This window comes from Neolamprologus multifasciatus, chromosome 8 (assembly GCF_963576455.1).
Source record: "Neolamprologus multifasciatus chromosome 8, fNeoMul1.2, whole genome shotgun sequence".
In the NCBI taxonomy this organism is placed as follows: Eukaryota; Metazoa; Chordata; class Actinopteri; order Cichliformes; family Cichlidae; genus Neolamprologus; species Neolamprologus multifasciatus.
Genome location: NC_140446.1, coordinates 27,424,175 through 27,444,752, shown reverse-complemented (window position 1 = coordinate 27,444,752; position 20,578 = coordinate 27,424,175). Strand labels below are relative to the sequence as shown.

Sequence of the window (20,578 nt, the reverse complement as noted above, 5' to 3'; positions counted from 1 at the left end):
GCTATCAATAGACACTAAGACGTTGGATCTGGAAAGACAAATTGGTTTTGCTAAATATTTAAATGTCATTGTTTAATTTTCAATGCAACAAGCTCTGCAAACTAGATTCCATGCACCTCTATTGTCCCTGTTTAGATAACATGCAGTCCCCAAACCAGGACAGGGCCCCAGAACGATATCAGGAAATATGTCATATGCAGAAATATGTTTCACAGTATGTTTAAGGGCCGGAGCAGGACCACACATGCATGTGGTTAGTTATTATTCCTGTCAGCCGTAATGACAGAATTAACAGTTAATTATTGAAAGTGATTGGAGGTCAGAGAGATCACACTGCACAGAGTCACTGTGTAACTTCGGCAGTGCTGCTGTCATGGTCCAGGGTTTGGGCTGTTTGGGATTGTTGCTTTACATTAACAAGTTTTACTTCAGTGCAACTGCGAGGAGTTGCCTTTACTTCAGTGATGTTATTTAAAGCTATGTAAAAGTGTGTGTGTGTGTGTGTGTGTGTGTGTGTGTGTGTGTGTGTGTGTGTGTGTGTGTGCGTGTGTGTGTGTGTGTGTTGCAGAATATAAGAGTGTGGAGATGAGCTGAAGCAGATGGAGGACAAATTACAGGTGGAGCGAGACTACCACAATAAGAAGTAAGTCAGAGCCAAACTCTTCTGTAGAACCTCAGTTTGAAATAACAGTGAGTCACCGTAGCCTTTGGAGTCACAGTGTTTTGTCAGCTGTGTTTTTAACCCTAACCAGCAGTAAAACGAGTAAACAGCACCTATTGAGTTTAATGAAGTAATAAAGTTCTTATGATCCAATTGATCTTTCTGAGTTAACTTCAATAATTACTTCCTCCAAACCGTCAATGTGTCTTTTAGAAACCATTCCTACAAAACTGCTCAAAGAAGTCCTGCCATTGATTAATTCTTCGATCTTAAATATGATCAACCTATCTCTAATAATCGGCTATGTACCACAGGCCTTCAAGCTGGCTGCAGTTAAACCTTTACTCAAAAAGCATCTCTAGACCCAGCAGTCTTAGCTAATTATAGGCCAATCTCCAACCTTCCTTTCATATCAAAAATCCTTGAAAGAGTAGTTGTCAAACAGCTAACAGATCATCTGCAGAGGAATGGTTTATTTGAAGAGTTTCAGTCAGGTTTCAGAGCTCATCATTACCTTGGCCTCCAGTAACACTGTGAGGAACCTTGGAGTCATTTTTGACCAGGATATGTCCTTCAACGCACATATTAAACAAATATGTAAGACTGCGTTCTTCCATTTGCGCAACATCTCTAAAATTAGAAATATCCTGTCTCAGAGTGACGCTGAAAAACTAGTTCATGCATTTATTACTTCCAGGCTGGACGACTGTAATTCATTATTATCAGGAAGTCCTAAAAACTCACTGAAAAGCCTTCAGTTAATCCAAAATGCTGCAGCAAGAGTCCTGACAGGGACTAGAAAGAGAGCAGATTTCTCCTGTTTTGGCTTCCTGTTAAATCCAGAATTCAAAATCCTGCTCCTCACATACAAGGTCTTAAATAATCAGGCTCCATCTTATCTTAATGACCTTGTAGTACCATATCACCCTATTAGAGCACTTCGCTCTCGCTCTGCAGGCCTACTTGTTGTTCCTAGAGTATTTAAAAGTAGAATGGGAGGCAGAGCCTTCAGTTTTCAGGCCCCTCTTCTGTGGAACCAGCTTCCAGTTTGGATTCAGGAGACAGACACTATCTCTACTTTTAAGATTAGGCTTCAAACTTTCCTTTTTGCTAAAGCATATAGTTAGGGCTGGACCAGGTGACCCTGAATCCTCCCTTAGTTATGCTGCAATAGACGTAGGCTGCCGGGGGATTCCCATGATGCATTGAGTGTTAACAGACCTCTCTGCATGTGATCATTAGTTATTATTAACCTCTGTCTCTCTTCCACAGCATGTCTTTATCCTGTCTTCCTTCTCTCACCCCAACCAATCACAGCAGATGGCCCCGCCCCTCCCTGAGCCTGGTTCTGCTGGAGGTTTCTTCCTGTTAAAAGGGAGTTTTTCCTTCCCACTGTCCCCAAAGTGCTGCTCATAGGGGGTCATATGATTGTTGGGTTTTTCTCTGTATCTATGAAGCGCCTTGAGGTGACTGCTGTTGTGATTTGGCGCTATATAAATAAAACTAAACTGAATTGAATTATGAATACTCAACGAGGAAGTGACCTTGGATTTTGAAACTGATACCATAGCTGCTAAAACTCTCCCATGAGCTTTAATCACGGTGACCCTGACATGTGGGCGTGTCTGGATTAGCTTCCTGTCTCTCTCACAGCAGCATTTCATTTTGCGTCCTCCTCCTCAGCCACCTTTTCTCGCCATGTGCCCAAAGGCTCAGTCCAACACACAGCAATATCACATATAAAATATAATAGCCCATATTTTAAGTACTAGTCTTATTCTGTCTGCATTTTCAAAGGCTTCACACAGAGCAGCCACAAAGGTGGACTCAGTGGGATGAGTACGTCAGGCAGGTGTCCAGTGAAATGGTCCTGAAAGACACACAAATCATCAGCCTGCAGGAGAGAGAAACCACACTAAGGACTGAGCTGGAGCGCAGCAGGAAACAGACTGAAAGGTGAGAGGGGGAAAGAAGAAATACGAAGTCGGGAGTGCCATGGAGGTCCTTCCTGATGCATTGAATGGAGTAATAAACAGGGAGTATGGGCTTCATCTCTTTGTATTTATAATTTCCTGTCAGGTACAAACAGCATCTGAGAGCTGGCCTCAACAGAGAGGAAGTCTTGGAGAAGAACAGAGTGCAGATGGAGCTGGAGTGGCAGCGACGCTTTGAGGATATAAAGGTTGACTACTACCTTGCAAACGAGCAGCTAATACGAGACCTGATCGAGGCCAGAGACCAGGTCAGCGGCTCACACATAACCCATTCAACAGACTCTGTGCACTTTAGCACTAATGCTAACTGAAATACCTGCAGTGATGCTGGACAGAAAAAAGAGACTATTCTCACGTGTTTTCTGTTACACGCGTGTTCATGTCAGCAGGTGTCATTTAAAAAACCAGAGGTGAGAGCTGATACAGACTGATGGACATGTTAGGAATGAAAGGACTGACTGATGGACATGATTACAGAGAGATTCGGATGCAGCAGGCTAGTCTGTGTGGATGACATTTCTTTGTAGCAGTTAGAGATGATACTGAGGAGTTTGTGTGGTCCTCACGTTGCCTGACAACATCGGGGCATGCTCCTGATGAGATGACAGATCAGGGCATCATGGAGCTCCTGAACAGTCAGAGGTGCAACCTGGGAGTGTCTCGCGACATAATGTCCCAGAGGTGTCCTACTGAACTTACATGAGGACCCACTGCACCAGCATAAGGTCTGACACTGGTGCAAGGATTTCATCCCAAGATGTAATCAGGGTGTCCTTACCCTACATGAATGTCCTTCCCCATCACATGATGTGTCTGTAACGATGTTGCAGGCAGCATAACACTCTCCACAGCTTCATTCACGTGTGACCTGTGGTCAGGGTGAAGCTTCTTTCATCTGTGAAAAACACAGTTCTGCCATACTGGTATTCTATGGCTAGAGCCAGTCATCCCATTGCTGTGCTCCTCCATGCTGTTGTGCTGGGAGACACAGCAAACCTGCTGGTAATGGCAGCAGGCTCGCCCCCCCACCCCCACCCCCCCACCAGCAGTGACCTGTTTCAGCACACTGACAGAGGAGAGCTGCTGGTTTCAAAGCCCAGGATGTTTTATGAATGTAACACCGTTTTCATGTGTCAGGCTAAAGCTGAGCTGGTGGAGAGAGAGCAGCAGCTGCATGACCTGACCGTCTTACTCCAGTCCACTAGCAGGGAGCGAGATCAGGCTGTACAGGTGAGCACATGTTTAACCACACACTAACATCAGCTTGGCTGCTCAGCCAAAGCGTGCTGGAGTAGAGCTCCTGCTGTCAGCCAGCTTTTTTTAAAACCCAGTTTCTATTATAATTTAAACCCTTGCAACTTATACTTGTCAATGTTCACAAGCTGAACAGATACAGGAACAGGGCAGCAATGTAGAAGTTACATTTAAAAAAATTCATATAATATTAATAAGACGTGGCGATCTTAGTAGCAATAAATGATCAGAGTGAACCTCTGCTGGATTATTGAAACAACAAGCATGAATGGGTCATCATATCCTCTCTGCATCTGCAGAGCATGTGTTATTCCCTCCATCTGATAAATCTCTCTTACTTTATCAATCAAGATTTAACCATTTATGATGATACACTTTAGTGCTGCTGTAAGCAGGATTCTCAAGAGCTCTTTATTGTTTCCTGTAAAACCATTGGGTAGTACTCCTAACATGGCTAACTGTTGGTCTTTGTTAATGGTTGTTGGGAAACTATTGAGAGCTTTAGATACGTCCTTCCAAACGGAGCTAATCTTTGGACATGACCAGAATATGTGTGAATGGGTTCCTAAGTGAGAACCGCAATTTCACCAACAAGTGTCAGGAGTTGGTTAATTTTAGCAACGATGTCTGGGGTCTAAAACATCTCATGACCACTAGGGGTGGGCAATATAAACGAGATACGATAGAAACTATATAAATTTGGCCAACGATAGAGATTTTGACTACACCGCTCTATCGCGATAGCGCATGTTGATGATGTCATCAAGCTGCGCCTGTTTTGGTTGAAAGCATGGCAGCGGCTACAACCATTATCATCTGCAAATTATGCCGACAGTCACAGCAAAGAGATGAAGCACTGTTGAAATATGGGGAAAGCCAAAAACTGAGCTTCCTCCACTTCCGTAACATTGATTCATTAATGTTGAATTCTCTGCAGCTGCTCTGTTCCCATGTTGTTGCAGTATATTAATGACTAACCTCGTATTGTGGATGAATAATCTCAGTTGTTCTCCTGACTGAAGTCTGGCCCGTGTATAGCATCCTGCTATGCGATTGCATTTGTCCCTGACCACCAGAATCCCTCACGTTAACTTTTATCGAGTGGAAAAAAAGTTGGCGTTCGTCCTCCAGCTTCACTGTGCTAATGTTATGCTAACATAGCTGTGTCGCTAGCAATCACGTAGCACAACATTATATACCAGCTAGTCCAACTTCAGTAACCCTGCAAACGTCAATGCTGTTTAGTTTTCTGTCTTCATTTATGTTGGAAGTGGTAGCAGAGCTGTACGTTTGAATTAGTTTCAGAAATCTCTCAGTCAGAACATGGTATGAAATGTTTAGGTGGAAACTAGCGAGCTAACTTCCTGTTAACTTCTAACTCCGTTAAATTTAATCAACTCTGTTTTCATGGATGTTAAACTTAATTGTTACACCTGGTAAAGCAGCAACGCTGATGATTTAATTAAAGATGAAAGAATTTAGACCGTTTTTAACTCTTAGTGTTCGTTTGACTTTGGGACCTGAAGCTGACGGAGTTTTGGACCCAGATTACTCCGTGAAGCTCCTCACTACGGCAGCGTAATGCTCTGACAATCCATCAAGCAGTGAGCTTACCAAAGTTGTACTAAAACATTTTTAACAGATTTCTGCAGCCAAAATCGGTTCGAGGTCAGTAAGCACAACCAGAATTCATACATAAGGCACTCTCTCGATTTTTGAGAAAATTAAAGGATTTTAAGTCCTTATAGTGTGGAAAACACGTTATACAGAAGAAAAGAATATATCATGATATATATCGTTACCACACATGCTTCAAATTATATCGCAATATGAATTTTAGGCCATATCGCCCAGCCCTAATGACCACCTTCCTTTAAATTCTCTCCACAGCCCAGAATTAGTCACCAGATGGGCCTCACTGAACTCTTCTTCCCAAGTCTCCTCTGAGATATGAGTGCCAAGCTCAGCTTCCCACCTGGCCTTAATATCCAAAGTTGCACTTGTATTAAAACTCATAAATGCATGATAGAAATTACTAATCAATTTTGGGGAGGAATTACTGTGAAATATTTTAGAGATATTTCCTCGATGGGTGAGGGCTCCAAACTTGCCTCCAGTCTTTATGTTTTGTCAAAAAACTTCTTAGCTGCAAAAATCTAAAAAAGTCAGAAGAAGGAAGCTGAAACTCCCGGAGCCCCTCTGATGACATGGTCCAAAAAATAAATAAATTGTGCCCACAAAATACTACTTCGTGCCCTCGAAATAGTATAACGTGGGCACGAAATGCTCATTTGTGGGCACGAATTGGGTAAAACGTGGCAACGAATTACGCATTTGTGGCAACTAAATAGATGACGTGCGCACATCATATTGATACAATCCTGGACAGCTGCGTAGAGACATAAGCATAAGTAGGCTAAACCTGTACACCGTGGACAGAGACGGTATGAATGGGTTTTATTTTAGGCTGGGGATGAGCTACAAATGCATTTTGAAAAGCCTGCAATGCAAGGAACCATTATTACGGAGAGACGTTAAAACAGGATCCTGAGAGCCCAGTTGCTTTACAGACGTAAGTACGACCTGGACGCTGGGATAGATTTTATTGTCCAACTGCAAGGGCCTGAAGGATCACGGTTATCAGTCAAGTGTTTCATGCCCATGAAGTAGGATTTTGTGGCCACAATTTATATCTTTTTTGGACCATGTCATCAGAGGGCTCTGTAGAAACTGACCTCTCAGCTGTTGAACTCAGGTGCCCATTCCTCACAACATGACAAAGTTTATGAAGCCCGTTATTTGACCATGCTCTGAAGCCAGGGTCTTCCATAACAGGACAAAAACCCTGCAGGTTGGAAACTTGATACAATTAAAACTTCTTTTGGACCAAATGTTTGTTTGATTCTACGCCAAATCTTTAGTGTGACCCTTGTCCATTCCCCCATATGCACATCTTAAGTGAAATGTTAGAGAACATGATCTTATTGTCTTCTCAGTGTTTAGCCACGTGCTGAGGTGGTTTTTCCAGCTCAGTCTGGGCGGAGTTCTTTTTTCTCCTCGTCTTGCCTCATGTTGTGCATTTTCCATAGTTATACCTCTCTAACCTGTGATGTTTGTGTCATGTATGTTTGGTCGAAAGGGTAAGATGGCGCTTGCAAAGGTCAGCAGCCTTAACCCAATTTCCTTCTGCTTGGAGCGCAGGGCTAAGCTTTTAGTAATAAGGGGGCAGGGGGCCTGGGGGACGGGACTATGGCTCTCTACATCCTCTTGCAGACCATTACATGGGGAAACCATTTGAATACAAGCGCGCCGATCCACACAGGTGTGCACACAGGTGTTCACTGTTCGTAGACTTAAATCACACCTTTCTTGGCTGCTACTTCAAAGCACATTGTGCGCTGTCTGTCCTGCGTGCTGCACAACAACATTCAATATTTAGTATTTACTGCTGTTTACACTTAGCTAGATTAATGCGATGGTGTTGTTTAGTATGTTGCTTTGGTTTTCTATTCTTTTTCTCTCAACAGGTGATCCTGGAGATATTTCCCCCCCCCCCCCTTTCTCACTGTCCCTCTCCCCTTCTGTTTTTCTTTTCCTTCCTCTTTCTTTCTCCCTTTCCTATCCCTCACTCATGTCTGTCCCGTCTGTAACAACTGAAAATAAAATAAAATAAATAATAAAAACAAAGGTCGATCAAATGGACCAATACGGCAATGCCATGATGATCCATTTGGCAAAATAAATCCATTGGGTCTCCTTGTTGGTCTTCAGACAACAATTCTGACGGCTAAAGAACCAAATGGGACAGGCAAAAAAAAATAAAAAAAAGTAATAAGGGGGCATCTTTTTCCTTAAAGTCTTTATGATTAATAAAACCATCAGGGGCAGGACTTGTTTTAGTTTTAAGGTTTGAAATCACCTGTAAAATGTCTTGTTCCTGATTGGTTCATCTAACTCTTGTGCTACCGATTCGCAGTGTTCTTAGATTGATCTATTCTAAGAAATCAGACAGTGTACTGTCATCCGTGCATGTATCTGAATTTTTATATAATGACTCGAAAAAATTGGCAAAGCAACCATTTTGGTTTGGTTTAGTAATTAGTGTTTGATTCGATCTCAGCTTTTGGACCATATCACAGGATTGCTGTTTCTCAATCTACCAGCCCTGCTACCTTGTTCATAATACTTTTGTTTAATGAATCTTAAATTGCCCTCAATTTTTTCGTTAATTAAACCATTAATCTCACTACGCAGCACTTTCAGATCGGACAGCTCGTCGGCTGTCTGTGGTGTTTGTGTGTTGTTGCTCGAGGTGCCACCACCTGGCCTCCCTTTTTTTCTGGCACTTGCAAATGATATTTTCCAACCTCTAATGTATGCCTTGGTAATCTGATAGAGTTACGGGCGATATCTCCGGAGTTGTGTTGACCCTTGTCCATGTTGGTTGTTTGTCCATGTAAGGTGACACAGTCAAAATCACTCCAAGCAGTAAAATACCAGAACATTAAACATTGTATGAACTTTGGCTCGTCCTCATCAGGGGCATAGATATTGAAGAGAGAAACCAATACTCCATCGATGGAGCCATTGACCATAATGTACCTTCCATCTGGGTCTTTATATGTAGTGAGTGGGAAGTACACAAACACATACACACAAACACATGTATGTGTTTGTGTACTAGGATAGCCGCCCCTCTTTTCCTGCCAGATTTGTGAGATGAATAAAACACTTGCTGTGCCCACGACCTTTTTAGCTTGTCATGCTCAACATCAGATAAAAAAGCTATGTGACAATTGAAACTTTGTAGCTGACCCAGTATTACCTCTTTTAACGGGGCTGTGGAGGCCTTTGACATTATAACTTGTGACTTTAAGCAAATCCATCTTAACTCTTTAGAGTGAAGTTCGACAGATATCTGGGAGCATAAGTAATTTTGAACTCCATGATGATCCGAGGTTTTTGCTTAGCATAGGACAAACCAACAAACCAAAAACGAATATATAAAGCACCTTGTACAAGCTTTTTACCCATCAAATGATCCCTGGGAGAACAAGGGACCTGAGCAGGTCAGACAACAACAAGACAAAAAGTCAACAAGTCCTCGAATGCAGCTAACTCAAGTTTAGACGTCTTCATATGATGATGAACTGAAGTTCGGGGAAAATTGCTGCGAGCAGTCTCAGTACAACCAACATCAGTGCTGTCTGCTAGAACAATAGTGGAACTCAGGCCTGCACGACTAACTGAGCGCTGTGACGTAGCTTACTGACATAAAGAACTCCGAGTTACCTCCACCTCGGTCCAGGAGATAAGACCATCATCATCACCACCTGCTGAAGAAAGTATGTTTTCCTTGACAATCCATGGCTTTGGCAGCATCCACAAACTCTTTTTCAACGTTGTTGTAAGAGACATGAAATCTGGCAGGGTACAGGATGTGGACTCCCGGTCTACCGTGGAGTATCTTCCTCACGCGGTGAAAGCTGCCCTGGCTTTCTCCACGCTGGCCATCGGGGAATATGGCGATTAGTTTACCTCTGCGCACACTCCTGAGGATGTCCGCCGCATCTCCTTTGCTGTTTGATTTAGCAATGATAACTCGTGGGGTGTCCCCGGGTCTCCGTTGAGTCAGACTACGACGAGATCTTTCCCTCTTTGAGGAGCGCTGAGACGGCTCCGGCGAGCTGGATCCCTGGGTTTCAGCCACACCAGTGGCTCGGCTTGGATAGCGGTCTTGTTGCTATTGATTTCTGCCGTGCTCTCATTGCCTACAACATGCTGGTCATTATGATGATGGGACTTTCAGATGAATACAAGAAGCTAATAGAAGGGTGATTAACCTCACAGCAAGAAGGTCCTGGGTTTGAATTCACCATCTGAGGGTGCATGTGATGGACATCTGTCAGAATCACTGGGGTGACTTTCACAGATGCTCATTTCTGCTGTGGCCACAAGGTGGCAGTAATTTACTGTCCTGTCCATCACTGATGACTGAGCATCTCTAGACCCAGCAGTCTTAGCTAATTATAGGCCAATCTCCAACCTTCCTTTCATATCAAAAATCCTTGAAAGAGTAGTTGTCAAACAGCTAACAGATCATCTGCAGAGGAATGGTTTATTTGAAGAGTTTCAGTCAGGTTTCAGAGCTCATCACAGCACAGAAACAGCTTTAGTGAAGGTTACAAATGATCTTCTTATGGCCTCTGACAGTGGACTCATCTCTGTGCTTGTCCTTCTTGACCTCAGTGCAGCGTTCGATACTGTCGACCATAATATCCTATTAGAGCGATTAGAACTGTAGGTGTTACAGGTACATTTAGGATGAACACTTTGCTCAAAACATTTGTAATTTTGTTACCCATAAATTTGCATAATTATGATTAAAAAGCTGTACGATGATGCACATGTCTGAGAGCGGCACAGAGCTCTGCATGTTCAGTACTGATGGAAGCAGATTTATAGTTATTGTTGTGTTGTTGGTGTCCCTGCAGTCTCAGCGTTTTTTGTATTTTTGATCTGAACGTTCACCACACAAAAATCTTCTTCCTGTGAAACATCACTTACACGACACAAAACCATCTAAATCCACAGGGTCTCACTCCAAAGGTGGATTCTCTGGCATCGGTGGAGATCCGGCGTCTACAGGAGCAGAACGGCGCCCTGCGTGCTGTGGTTACCCAGATGAGAAAGGACATGGAGGGTCTCGGCCATCTTCTAGTCTTACCTCATGCTGAGGCACCAGTGCAACCTGCGTATCAGGAATCTTCAGCCTCCAAAGGCGACACAGCAGGTGCTGCTGGCTCTGTATACAAACCTCGATGAGTTTCTGCATCTCTGTGACAAACTACACACACATGCTAAGATAAAATAATAGCTGTGGACAATCTGAGTGTTAAGCTCAACTATAACACTCCTTCTCCGTCTCTGTAAAACTGGACTCAGACTGCCGTCAGCCTGTGGAGCAGGAGGTGCACCTGTCAGGTAAGCCCCTCGAGGAGCAGCGAGGAGGTGGACTGTCAGGCCTGGCTTCAGCCACGGAGGACCCACAACACCTCGATCCAGGCAGATCACAGCCTGAAAATCCAGCGGGTATTATTCATACTATTAATTTCCTCCATATAAGCCAAAAACATCACGTCAGCTAACACAAACACTGTAGATGACAGAGAGGAACACGAGGCGTTAAGCAGCAGACGTGTTTGTGGCTGCTGAACATGTTCGTCTGTATCTTTGACGTTTGTTGGTCACATGGTCTCCCTCACATCACTGCATCATATTTGTGCCGTGCTCCTCAGGTGGTTCGTGTCTGGATGAACGTGGCAGGCGTCCCGCTGTGACACGTGTGGAGTCAGCTTCCAATGACATCACGCAGCAGGTACTACAGGAGGTTTATTGATCTGTCAGAGGAGGTGGAGCCACCGATCTGCTTAACCCATCACTGTTAGAAAGCACAAAATGGTTTCATCATCATCTTTCCAGAGGACACTGGTGCAGCAGCTCCAAGGAGACAGCAAGTACGTGAAAGCAGCTCTGATGTGTGGCGTGTCTAAGAGCGTCCATCCTGCTAAGAACGACCCCCAGCTCCTTCGCGTCAGGCTGAAGCAGGCGGCGTCCTGCATCGCCCGTTTGAGCAGAGAGAAACAGCAGCTGATAGCGCTGGGCAACCGCCTCCGTGCCCAGATGGCCGCCGACGGACGGCAGGGTAGAGTTACACGCCCGTCACTGCACACAGGGAGCCTGCAGCCCAGTTCACTGGAAGCATAAATGAATTTAAGGACAAACTGAGACGCTGGCAGCACAACATCAAACTGGACCTGCACAGTCACACGTTTCCTCTTGAGAATAGTCGGATGGTGTGTCGCTTATTTACTCTGCTGTTGTAAAGAATGCTAATCGTATGCTAAAGGAGGCAATAAAGGACACAATGAAGTTTCCTTTAGAGAAGGAATGTGAGCACCTGTGAGTTCAGATACTGCAGGTGAAATCACACAGTTAGGAACAGCACGTACCTGATCGTCATCCTCTCAGTCTGACATCACTCCACCTGACCAGTTAGCCTTCTTTTATTCACTTCCTGTTGGCACTGACGTGGCTTTTCCTGCTGTTTCCTCCTTTTAGGAATGTAAGACAGCTCAGGGCCTGCATTTAGAGTCCCAGGATGTTGGAGTCACACCTGTATCACATGTGTAAAACGTGCTGTTTTATTACTGGATGGATTCAGACACAGCTGTGTGGGGCTGCAGTGGGAAAAGTTACATAGAAAAGTGATTCAGACTCACGTATGGACTGTTATTAGCATGTGTGGTGTTTGTTTCCACAGGTGGATGATATATTCTGTGTTTGCAGACAGACTCATGAAGCAGTCAGAGGTCCTTACATATCTCTGTGTGTCCAACAGCACCGGGGGGGCTGGAGAAGGACACCCCCACAGAGAAACTAGCAGACCACCATGGCCGCCTTTCTGCTGTGGAACAGCTGCAGTACCAGCTCACCACTCAGGTATCTGCTCAACAGCGTCCTCGTCTCCAGCAGGTTTGAATGTGTTACTTTGCTGTAGGTGTCATTTGAAATGGATACAAATGCCGTCCCTCAGTATCACACTGACACATGAGTGCAGGCTGCGCTTTGTGCAAATGTGTTCAAATTAAAAATCTGAGGTTTTTACTTGAGGGGAAAGTATGTGCTTTACTTTAATAAGAACACGTCCGTGTCTGTGCTGCACAGTGTCAGTGTGTTTGTGCCATCAGGAGCTGCAGTATGCACTGATGCAGAGAGCTGCTGCTGAACAGCACAGCCCACCAACAAAGAGCCAGGCTTCCTTCAAAGGGACTGCGAACACTTGCCGTGGGCTCAAACCCAGAGACACGTCTGAGGTGAGATGCATTAATGCACAGCCAAGCCCAGCTGGCCTGTTCACTCCCTGCATGATGGACGTGTTCTCCTCCAACATGCTAATGCTGAGGTTCCTGAATGGCCTGTGGTTAAGTAACACTGGAAAAATGCTGCATGCTGTAAATGCACGTACACGTTTGTGTGTGTATATATTAATGAAGTAGTAAACATCAGAAGAGTAAATGTGTGATTCACTCAGCCGTGGTGTAAAATAACTCTTCTTCTTCTTCACGGTCACAGCTGCACTTGTCCAGGACTGTGTCGCATGAATCGCTGTGCTCATTAACGATGCTGTGGGACACGCTGGATCGTGGACTTACGGACTCAGAAGGTATCCACATCCTCCCCTCGATGCACTTATCTGTGCCTGCAGGCCAGCGCTGTGAGGAGGCGCAGTATAAAGAACCTGTGAACTCGCAGTCTGTGCACATCACTGTAGTGTAGTCAGAGCACTGAGTCTCCACAGCCAGTACATCACAAACATTCATTTCATCTCATTTTGTATCTAGTTTGTGATCATAAGTACAGTTACTCTGTTACTGGAATAAACTCTGCTCCCAGTGTCAGCGACAGATCAGCTGTTGCTCAACGTGTGGCCTCGTACTGTCAGCGCTCCAGGGAACAATTTCCCAACCAGATAAGGCTGACTTGCAGTGATTGGCATCATAGCAGTCAACAATTGTGAAACCAGAAAAACAAAGCACAAAGTTTGAATGGTGTGTTGATAAAGGCAGCGATGAGTTAGAGATGTCTGTGAGAGCTGCTAAAGCAACAGTGCTGCTCTCTTGTGTGAAAGTTCCACTGTGGGAGAAACGTGAGTCTGTGTTTACCGACATCCAACAGTGAACTCTGAGACTGATGGCTTATTTGAGCCAATGTTTCTGGGAGGTTCAGCAGGTAGAGGAGGTCACGGTGAGCTACAGACCATCTCTAACTCGGACCACAGCCACAAATCTTCTTGTCCATCCAGCAGGTCGTCTCCAGTCTGCACGTGAAACATCGTTGGGCCCAAGTTGCTCCGTGAATGTTAGAAAGTCCTTAAAGTGGCTGTGTGGATGGAGGAGACTGCAGAAAGCACTGAGTGCTCAGTTACAGCAGAACAGCGCTAAATAAGAACGCGTCCACTTACCGTTTATCTCCTTCAGTTCAGCCCTGACACCTCATTTCAGTCATGATGATGAATGTCTGCCATATATGGGAAGCATCACTTTAGCTGAGCACACATGTCATAAATGCACATCTGTAACCAAACCAGGTAATGAACAGCTGGTTGAAACTCGTGGCAGTTATGATGCCTTTGAACAGTTTATAGATCGTAGACGTGGCACGCATTATCAGACTGCTCTGGACCAACCTGCACTGGACCAACCTGCACTGGACCAACCTGCACTGGACCAACCTGCACCGACACGTCACTGCAGCGAGTCGCAGTGACGTGTCGGTGCAGGTTGGTGTGTTTTTGGATCTGAATTCAGCAAATGAAACATCTCTAAGTCAACTTCTTTTGTCTCTCCTAAAGGTGAACGTGGGCTCAGGAGCAGACGGTCTGCTGGCTCTGGAGTCCAGATGATGGTGCATGGTAGTGGTGTGATTCCCAGCCAGCCCCAGACTGAGGCCCAGCAAAGCAGGAGCCAGTCCAAAACACTGCCGAGCACTACCAAGACCAACAGACCTGCAGTCCCTGTCAGGATCAGCAAGATCAGAAACTACAATGTTAAAGACTGAGATGGACGCAGAGGACCAGCCCAGACCAGACCTCCCAGCAGCTGGCACACTGGGAGTAACACACGAGCATCACGGACAACACAGAGAGAAGAGTGGGACAAGGAAGGGAACAAGACTCTGATGGATTAATGAAGACAATCAGACAGAAAACAACAGCAAACACACATCAGCAAGGGAGGAAACAGCCCACAAACACAAGAACACTCACAGTAAACATGAACACAAAGACAAAGACACTGCAGGACAGAGACAAACGAGACAGAGACAAACGAGACAGAGACAGGACGGATGAGAAACACTCAAGGGACCAAAGACCTGAAACTGGAGCTGAACCACAGAGTCCATCAAACTGAGCAGGAAGCAGAACTCGAATAACACAACAGGACAACTATGACTGACCGACAATGAAGCTATACAACAAACAGGTTACACTGGATAAGATGTGATTGTTTGTCACTGCAGCAGAAGGAGAAAACAAACCCTGACCAGCAAAAAGCTGAAGAGAAATCAAACGTGTTGAACGTGAGAGTTTCAGGGAGGAATATTCATGATTTTAAGGAGCGTTACAGCTTTATTGCTGCGCTCTCACACTCTGTCAGATCCAATACCTGAAGGAACTACAGAGACACAGAACACACAGGAGCAAACAGCACGAGGCCTTAAACACACACGAGGGGACGAGGCAGAGTGGACACCACGGGGGACACAGCTGGACAGAGCCACAGTAAGGGACTGTCAAAATAAAACAGGAAACGTGACACTGACACAGACACAAAGAACCATGGACAAAAAGGTAAAGACACGTGGAGGAAACTAATAAACCTGAAGCTAAACTAGAGTCAACCAACCTGAGGAAGCAACACTGATCAGTGGGTTAGAACTCCAACATAAAGTCACGTACTCATGAATAAATCCTTTACTTTTAAAATGTGTCCCCATCATTGTTCCAGTCTGGTTGTCCTTCAGTACATCTTCATGTCCTTCTAGTGGGAGGTTTCAGGTTTTGTTGTGTGTAATTCTCTCTGCTGTTCATCCGTCTCTGCACACGAGGACAGTCGCACACAAACACTGTTGCAGCAGACCACGCTTCCACACGAGCAGCTTCAAACATGCGTCATCCCCGAGAAAGTCTCTGCTTTACCACAGAGATCAGCTGGGTCGTCAGCGTACACTGTGGGTGTGGATCAGAGCTGACAGATGTGTGTCTGTGACAGAAACAATCACTGACAGGTTTGCATGGAAATAAAACAACTTGCTGTGGTGAACTCTAAACACTCTGTCTTCATGGTTTAACAGACACGTGATCAAATCTACAGGCAGCTTCTTTGTGAAACACGACCAGCTGTTTCTCCTCAGGTTCAGAAACCCACTCCTGTTACATGTTGTTGAAACAGGAAGTGTGTTTCCCCCCTGGGATAGAGATTTTATAAGTGCTGGAGACCATATTCCATATGCTCCCTATGATATCAGCTGCCACATGTCCTCTCACCTCTCAGTAAACCTTTGTCCGTCCTTTTATTCCTGATATTCCCAGATACCAAACAGGTGTTACACACTGCTAATTTTGTACACTGACCCACTGTGTTGTTTGGGTCTGTCCCCTTCACTTTCATTATATTATGTGGGAAACCTGGGAAACGCTGATCTGTGAAATACACAAAGTGCACAAAGTGTATCGACACAAAGTGAACCATCATCAGGATCTCCTGTGTGGCAGCACTGGTTTAGGGACACACAGGTGAATGCTGCGTGACAGCGAGACACACCTGAACTCTGAGTGCTTGTATCACTGCCTGCAGCACTCACATGGATGCAGACTCAGCTTGAACGTTTGCCCAAGAGCACTTTGTCAGGCAGCCCTGAGGATCCACAGACAGGCTTTACTGTGGGTGTGACATGAACACGAGCTGTACCTGAGCCATCATCCATCCACAGACCTGCACTGTGTTCACACACATTGACACACACAGACACACTCACACACACTCACTCATACACACAGACACACACATTCACACACAGACACACACACAGACACACAGATTCACACACACAGACACACACACTCACACACATTGACACACACACACACTCACACACAGACACACACAGACACACAAACACACACTCACACACACTCACACACACACACATTCACACACAGACACACACATTCACACACAGACACACACACACACACACATTGACACACACTCACACACATTGACACACACACACACTCACACACAGACACACACACTCACAATCACACACACACACACTCACACACAGACACACACTCACACACACACACTCACACACAGACACACACTCTCTCACACACACACTCTCACACACAGACACACACACACTCACACACAGACACACACTCTCACACACAGACACACACACACACACACATTCACACACACTCACACACACAGACACACACACACACTCACACACTCACACACACAGACACACACACACTCACACACAGACACACACACTCTCACACACACAGACACACACACTCACACACAGACACACACACACACACACATTCACACACTCACACACACAGACACACACACACACACTCACACACAGACACACACACACAGTCACACACATTGACACACACACACACACACTCACACACATTGACACACACACACTCTCACACACAGACACACACTCACACACATTGACACACACACACTCTCACACACAGACACACACACACTCACACACACAGACACACACACTCACACACAGACACACACACACACTCACACACAGACACACACACACACTCACACACATTGACACACACACACTCTCACACACAGACACACACTCACACACATTGACACACACACACTCTCACACACAGACACACACACACTCACACACACAGACACACACACTCACACACAGACACACACACACACTCACACACACACACACACTCACACACACTCACACACACACTCACACACAGACACACACACACACACTCACACACATTGACACACACACACTCACACTCACACACATTGACACACACACACACTCACACACAGACACACACAGACACACACACTCACAATCACACACACACACACTCACACACAGACACACACTCACACACACACACTCACACACAGACACACACACTCTCACACACACACTCTCACACACAGACACACACACACTCACACACAGACACACACTCTCACACACAGACACACACACACACACATTCACACACACTCACACACACAGACACACACACACACACTCACACACTCACACACACAGACACACACACACTCACACACAGACACACACTCTCACACACAGACACACACACTCTCACACACAGACACACACACACACACACACAGACACACACACTCACACACAGACACACACACACACACACATTCACACACACACACACTCACACACACAGACACACACACACACACTCACACACAGACACACACACACAGTCACACACATTGACACACACACACACACTCACACACATTGACACACACACACTCACACACACAGACACACACTCACACACATTGACACACACACACTCTCACACACAGACACACACACACTCACACACACAGACACACACACTCACACACAGACACACACTCACACACAGACACACACACACTCTCACACACATTGACACACACACACTCTCACACACAGACACACACTCACACACATTGACACACACACACTCTCACACACAGACACACACACACTCACACACACAGACACACACACTCACACACAGACACACACACACACTCACACACACACACACACTCACACACACTCACACACACACTCACACACAGACACACACACTCACACACATTGACACACACACACTCACACACATTCACACACATTGACACACACAGACACACACACACACACACACACGCTCACACACATTCACACACACACACTCACACACACAGACACACACTCACACACAGACACACACACACACAGACACACACACTCACACACATTGACACACTCACACACATTCACACACACACACACACATTGACACACACACACACATTCACACACACTCACACACATTCGCACACACACACACACTCACACACAGACACACATTCACACACAGACACACACTCACACACATTCACAACCATTGACACACACAGACACACTCACACACATTCACACACACATTCACACACAGACACACACACACTCACACACAGACACACACACACACATTCACACACATTCACACACACTCAAACACATTCACACACACTCACACACACATTCACACACACTCACACACACACTCACACACACAGACACACACACTCACACACACACTCACACACACTCTCTCACACACACACACACATTCACACACAGACACACACACTCACACACACTCACACACATTCACACACAGACACACACACATTCACACACAGACACACACAGACACACACACACTCACACACAGACACACACACTCACACACACATTGACACACACTCACACACTCAGACACACACACATTCACACACAGACACACACACTCACACACATTCACACACAGACACACACACTCACACACACAGACACACACACTCACACACACAGACACACACATTCACACACAGACACACACACACTCACACACAGACACACACGCATTCACACACAGACACACACAGACACACACACTCACACACATTCACACACAGACACACACAGACACACACACTCACACACAGACACACACACTCACACACACATTCACACACATTCACACACACTCACACACACACTCACACACACAGACACACACATTCACACACACTCACACACACACTCACACACACACTCACACACACATTCACACACAGACACACACACTCACACACACTCACACACATTCACACACAGACACACACACATTCACACACATTCACACACATTCACACACACACACACACAGACACACACACATTGACACACACTCACACACTCAGACACACACACATTCACACACAGACACACACACTCACACACATTCACACACAGACACACACAGACACACACAGACACACACACAGACACACACATTCACACACACACACAGACACACACACATTCACACACAGACACACACACTCACACACACTCTCACACACACACACACACTCTCACACTCACACACAGACACACACACTCACACACAGACACACACACTCACACACACATTCACACACACTCACACACACACTCACACACAGACACACACACACTCACACACTCACACACTCTGATGTGTGAGTAAATCCTGTCTGAGGAAATCTGCCAGGCAGACTGGATCAGCAGGTCTCACTGGAGCACGCGCTCCAGTGAGACCTGCTCTGGCTTCTGAGGCTCCAGGTGGGACACACAGGTCACGGTGGGACACACAGGTCAGGGTGGTGTCCTTTGCTGAGCTGTGTGCTTTGTGTACATGAGTGTGACTGTTGTGGTCCATTACAGGACACTTCACCTCAGCTGAGGAGCCAAAGTCCCGATGAGCTGGATGGAGCTGCTGAGTACTGACCACAGGTGGAGGTCAGCAGCTCCTTACACCATCACGCTACTCTGAACCTGAACTCCAGTAACCCTGACAAGTCACGCGAGCTCTCCTGACTACGTCACAGCTGGGTTCCGCCCTTTAATCACCCTATCTCAACAGTGGCTGCAGGTCTGCAGCGATTGGCCGACGCCTCACATCCTCGCTCCGTGATTGGCCAGCTTCGCCTGTCATCCAGAAGTTGCCGGCTGCACCTTCGCATCTTCAGCTGCGGTGTAACTTTGAGCAGCTCTGCGCGTGCACGTGCCGCTGACACAGACGCTCCCTCGCCCCGTGCACGCTATCAGTCCCCCCCCCTCCCTCCGTGACCATCGTGGGAGGATGACTTTAGAGTTTATCGCGTCCCATCTGCCGGCTGACCGG

The 20,578-nt window shown here is 45.9% G+C and overlaps 2 protein-coding genes across 7 annotated transcripts in view; one reads left to right on the top strand and one right to left on the bottom strand.

The window, feature by feature from the left end:
• ccdc57 (coiled-coil domain containing 57) overlaps window positions 1-16,475 on the top strand; it is a 189,414-nt gene extending 172,939 nt beyond the window's left edge. For 3 of the 6 annotated variants that reach the window (XM_085171365.1, XM_085171363.1, XM_085171364.1), the window contains exons 2-13: window positions 569-643; window positions 2,459-2,617; window positions 2,741-2,903; window positions 3,793-3,885; window positions 10,504-10,702; window positions 10,855-11,001; window positions 11,208-11,287; window positions 11,392-11,614; window positions 12,311-12,411; window positions 12,660-12,785; window positions 13,045-13,135; window positions 14,324-16,475. In XM_085171365.1, the coding sequence (XP_085027491.1) occupies window positions 600-643; window positions 2,459-2,617; window positions 2,741-2,903; window positions 3,793-3,885; window positions 10,504-10,702; window positions 10,855-11,001; window positions 11,208-11,287; window positions 11,392-11,614; window positions 12,311-12,411; window positions 12,660-12,785; window positions 13,045-13,135; window positions 14,324-14,529 (1,632 nt within the window). In that variant the 5' untranslated portion in view covers window positions 569-599 and the 3' untranslated portion in view covers window positions 14,530-16,475. Of the gene's footprint in view, window positions 644-1,533; window positions 2,618-2,740; window positions 3,291-3,334; window positions 3,886-10,503; window positions 10,703-10,854; window positions 11,002-11,207; window positions 11,288-11,391; window positions 11,615-12,310; window positions 12,412-12,659; window positions 12,786-13,044; window positions 13,136-14,323 lie in introns of those variants that run through there. The other 3 variants (XM_085171362.1, XM_085171366.1, XM_085171367.1) reach the window with 3 other exon arrangements.
• Window positions 1-20,578, bottom strand: part of LOC146513251 (uncharacterized) — a 234,897-nt gene that overhangs the window by 44,370 nt on the left and 169,949 nt on the right. The gene's annotated exons all lie outside the window — the stretch shown is intronic.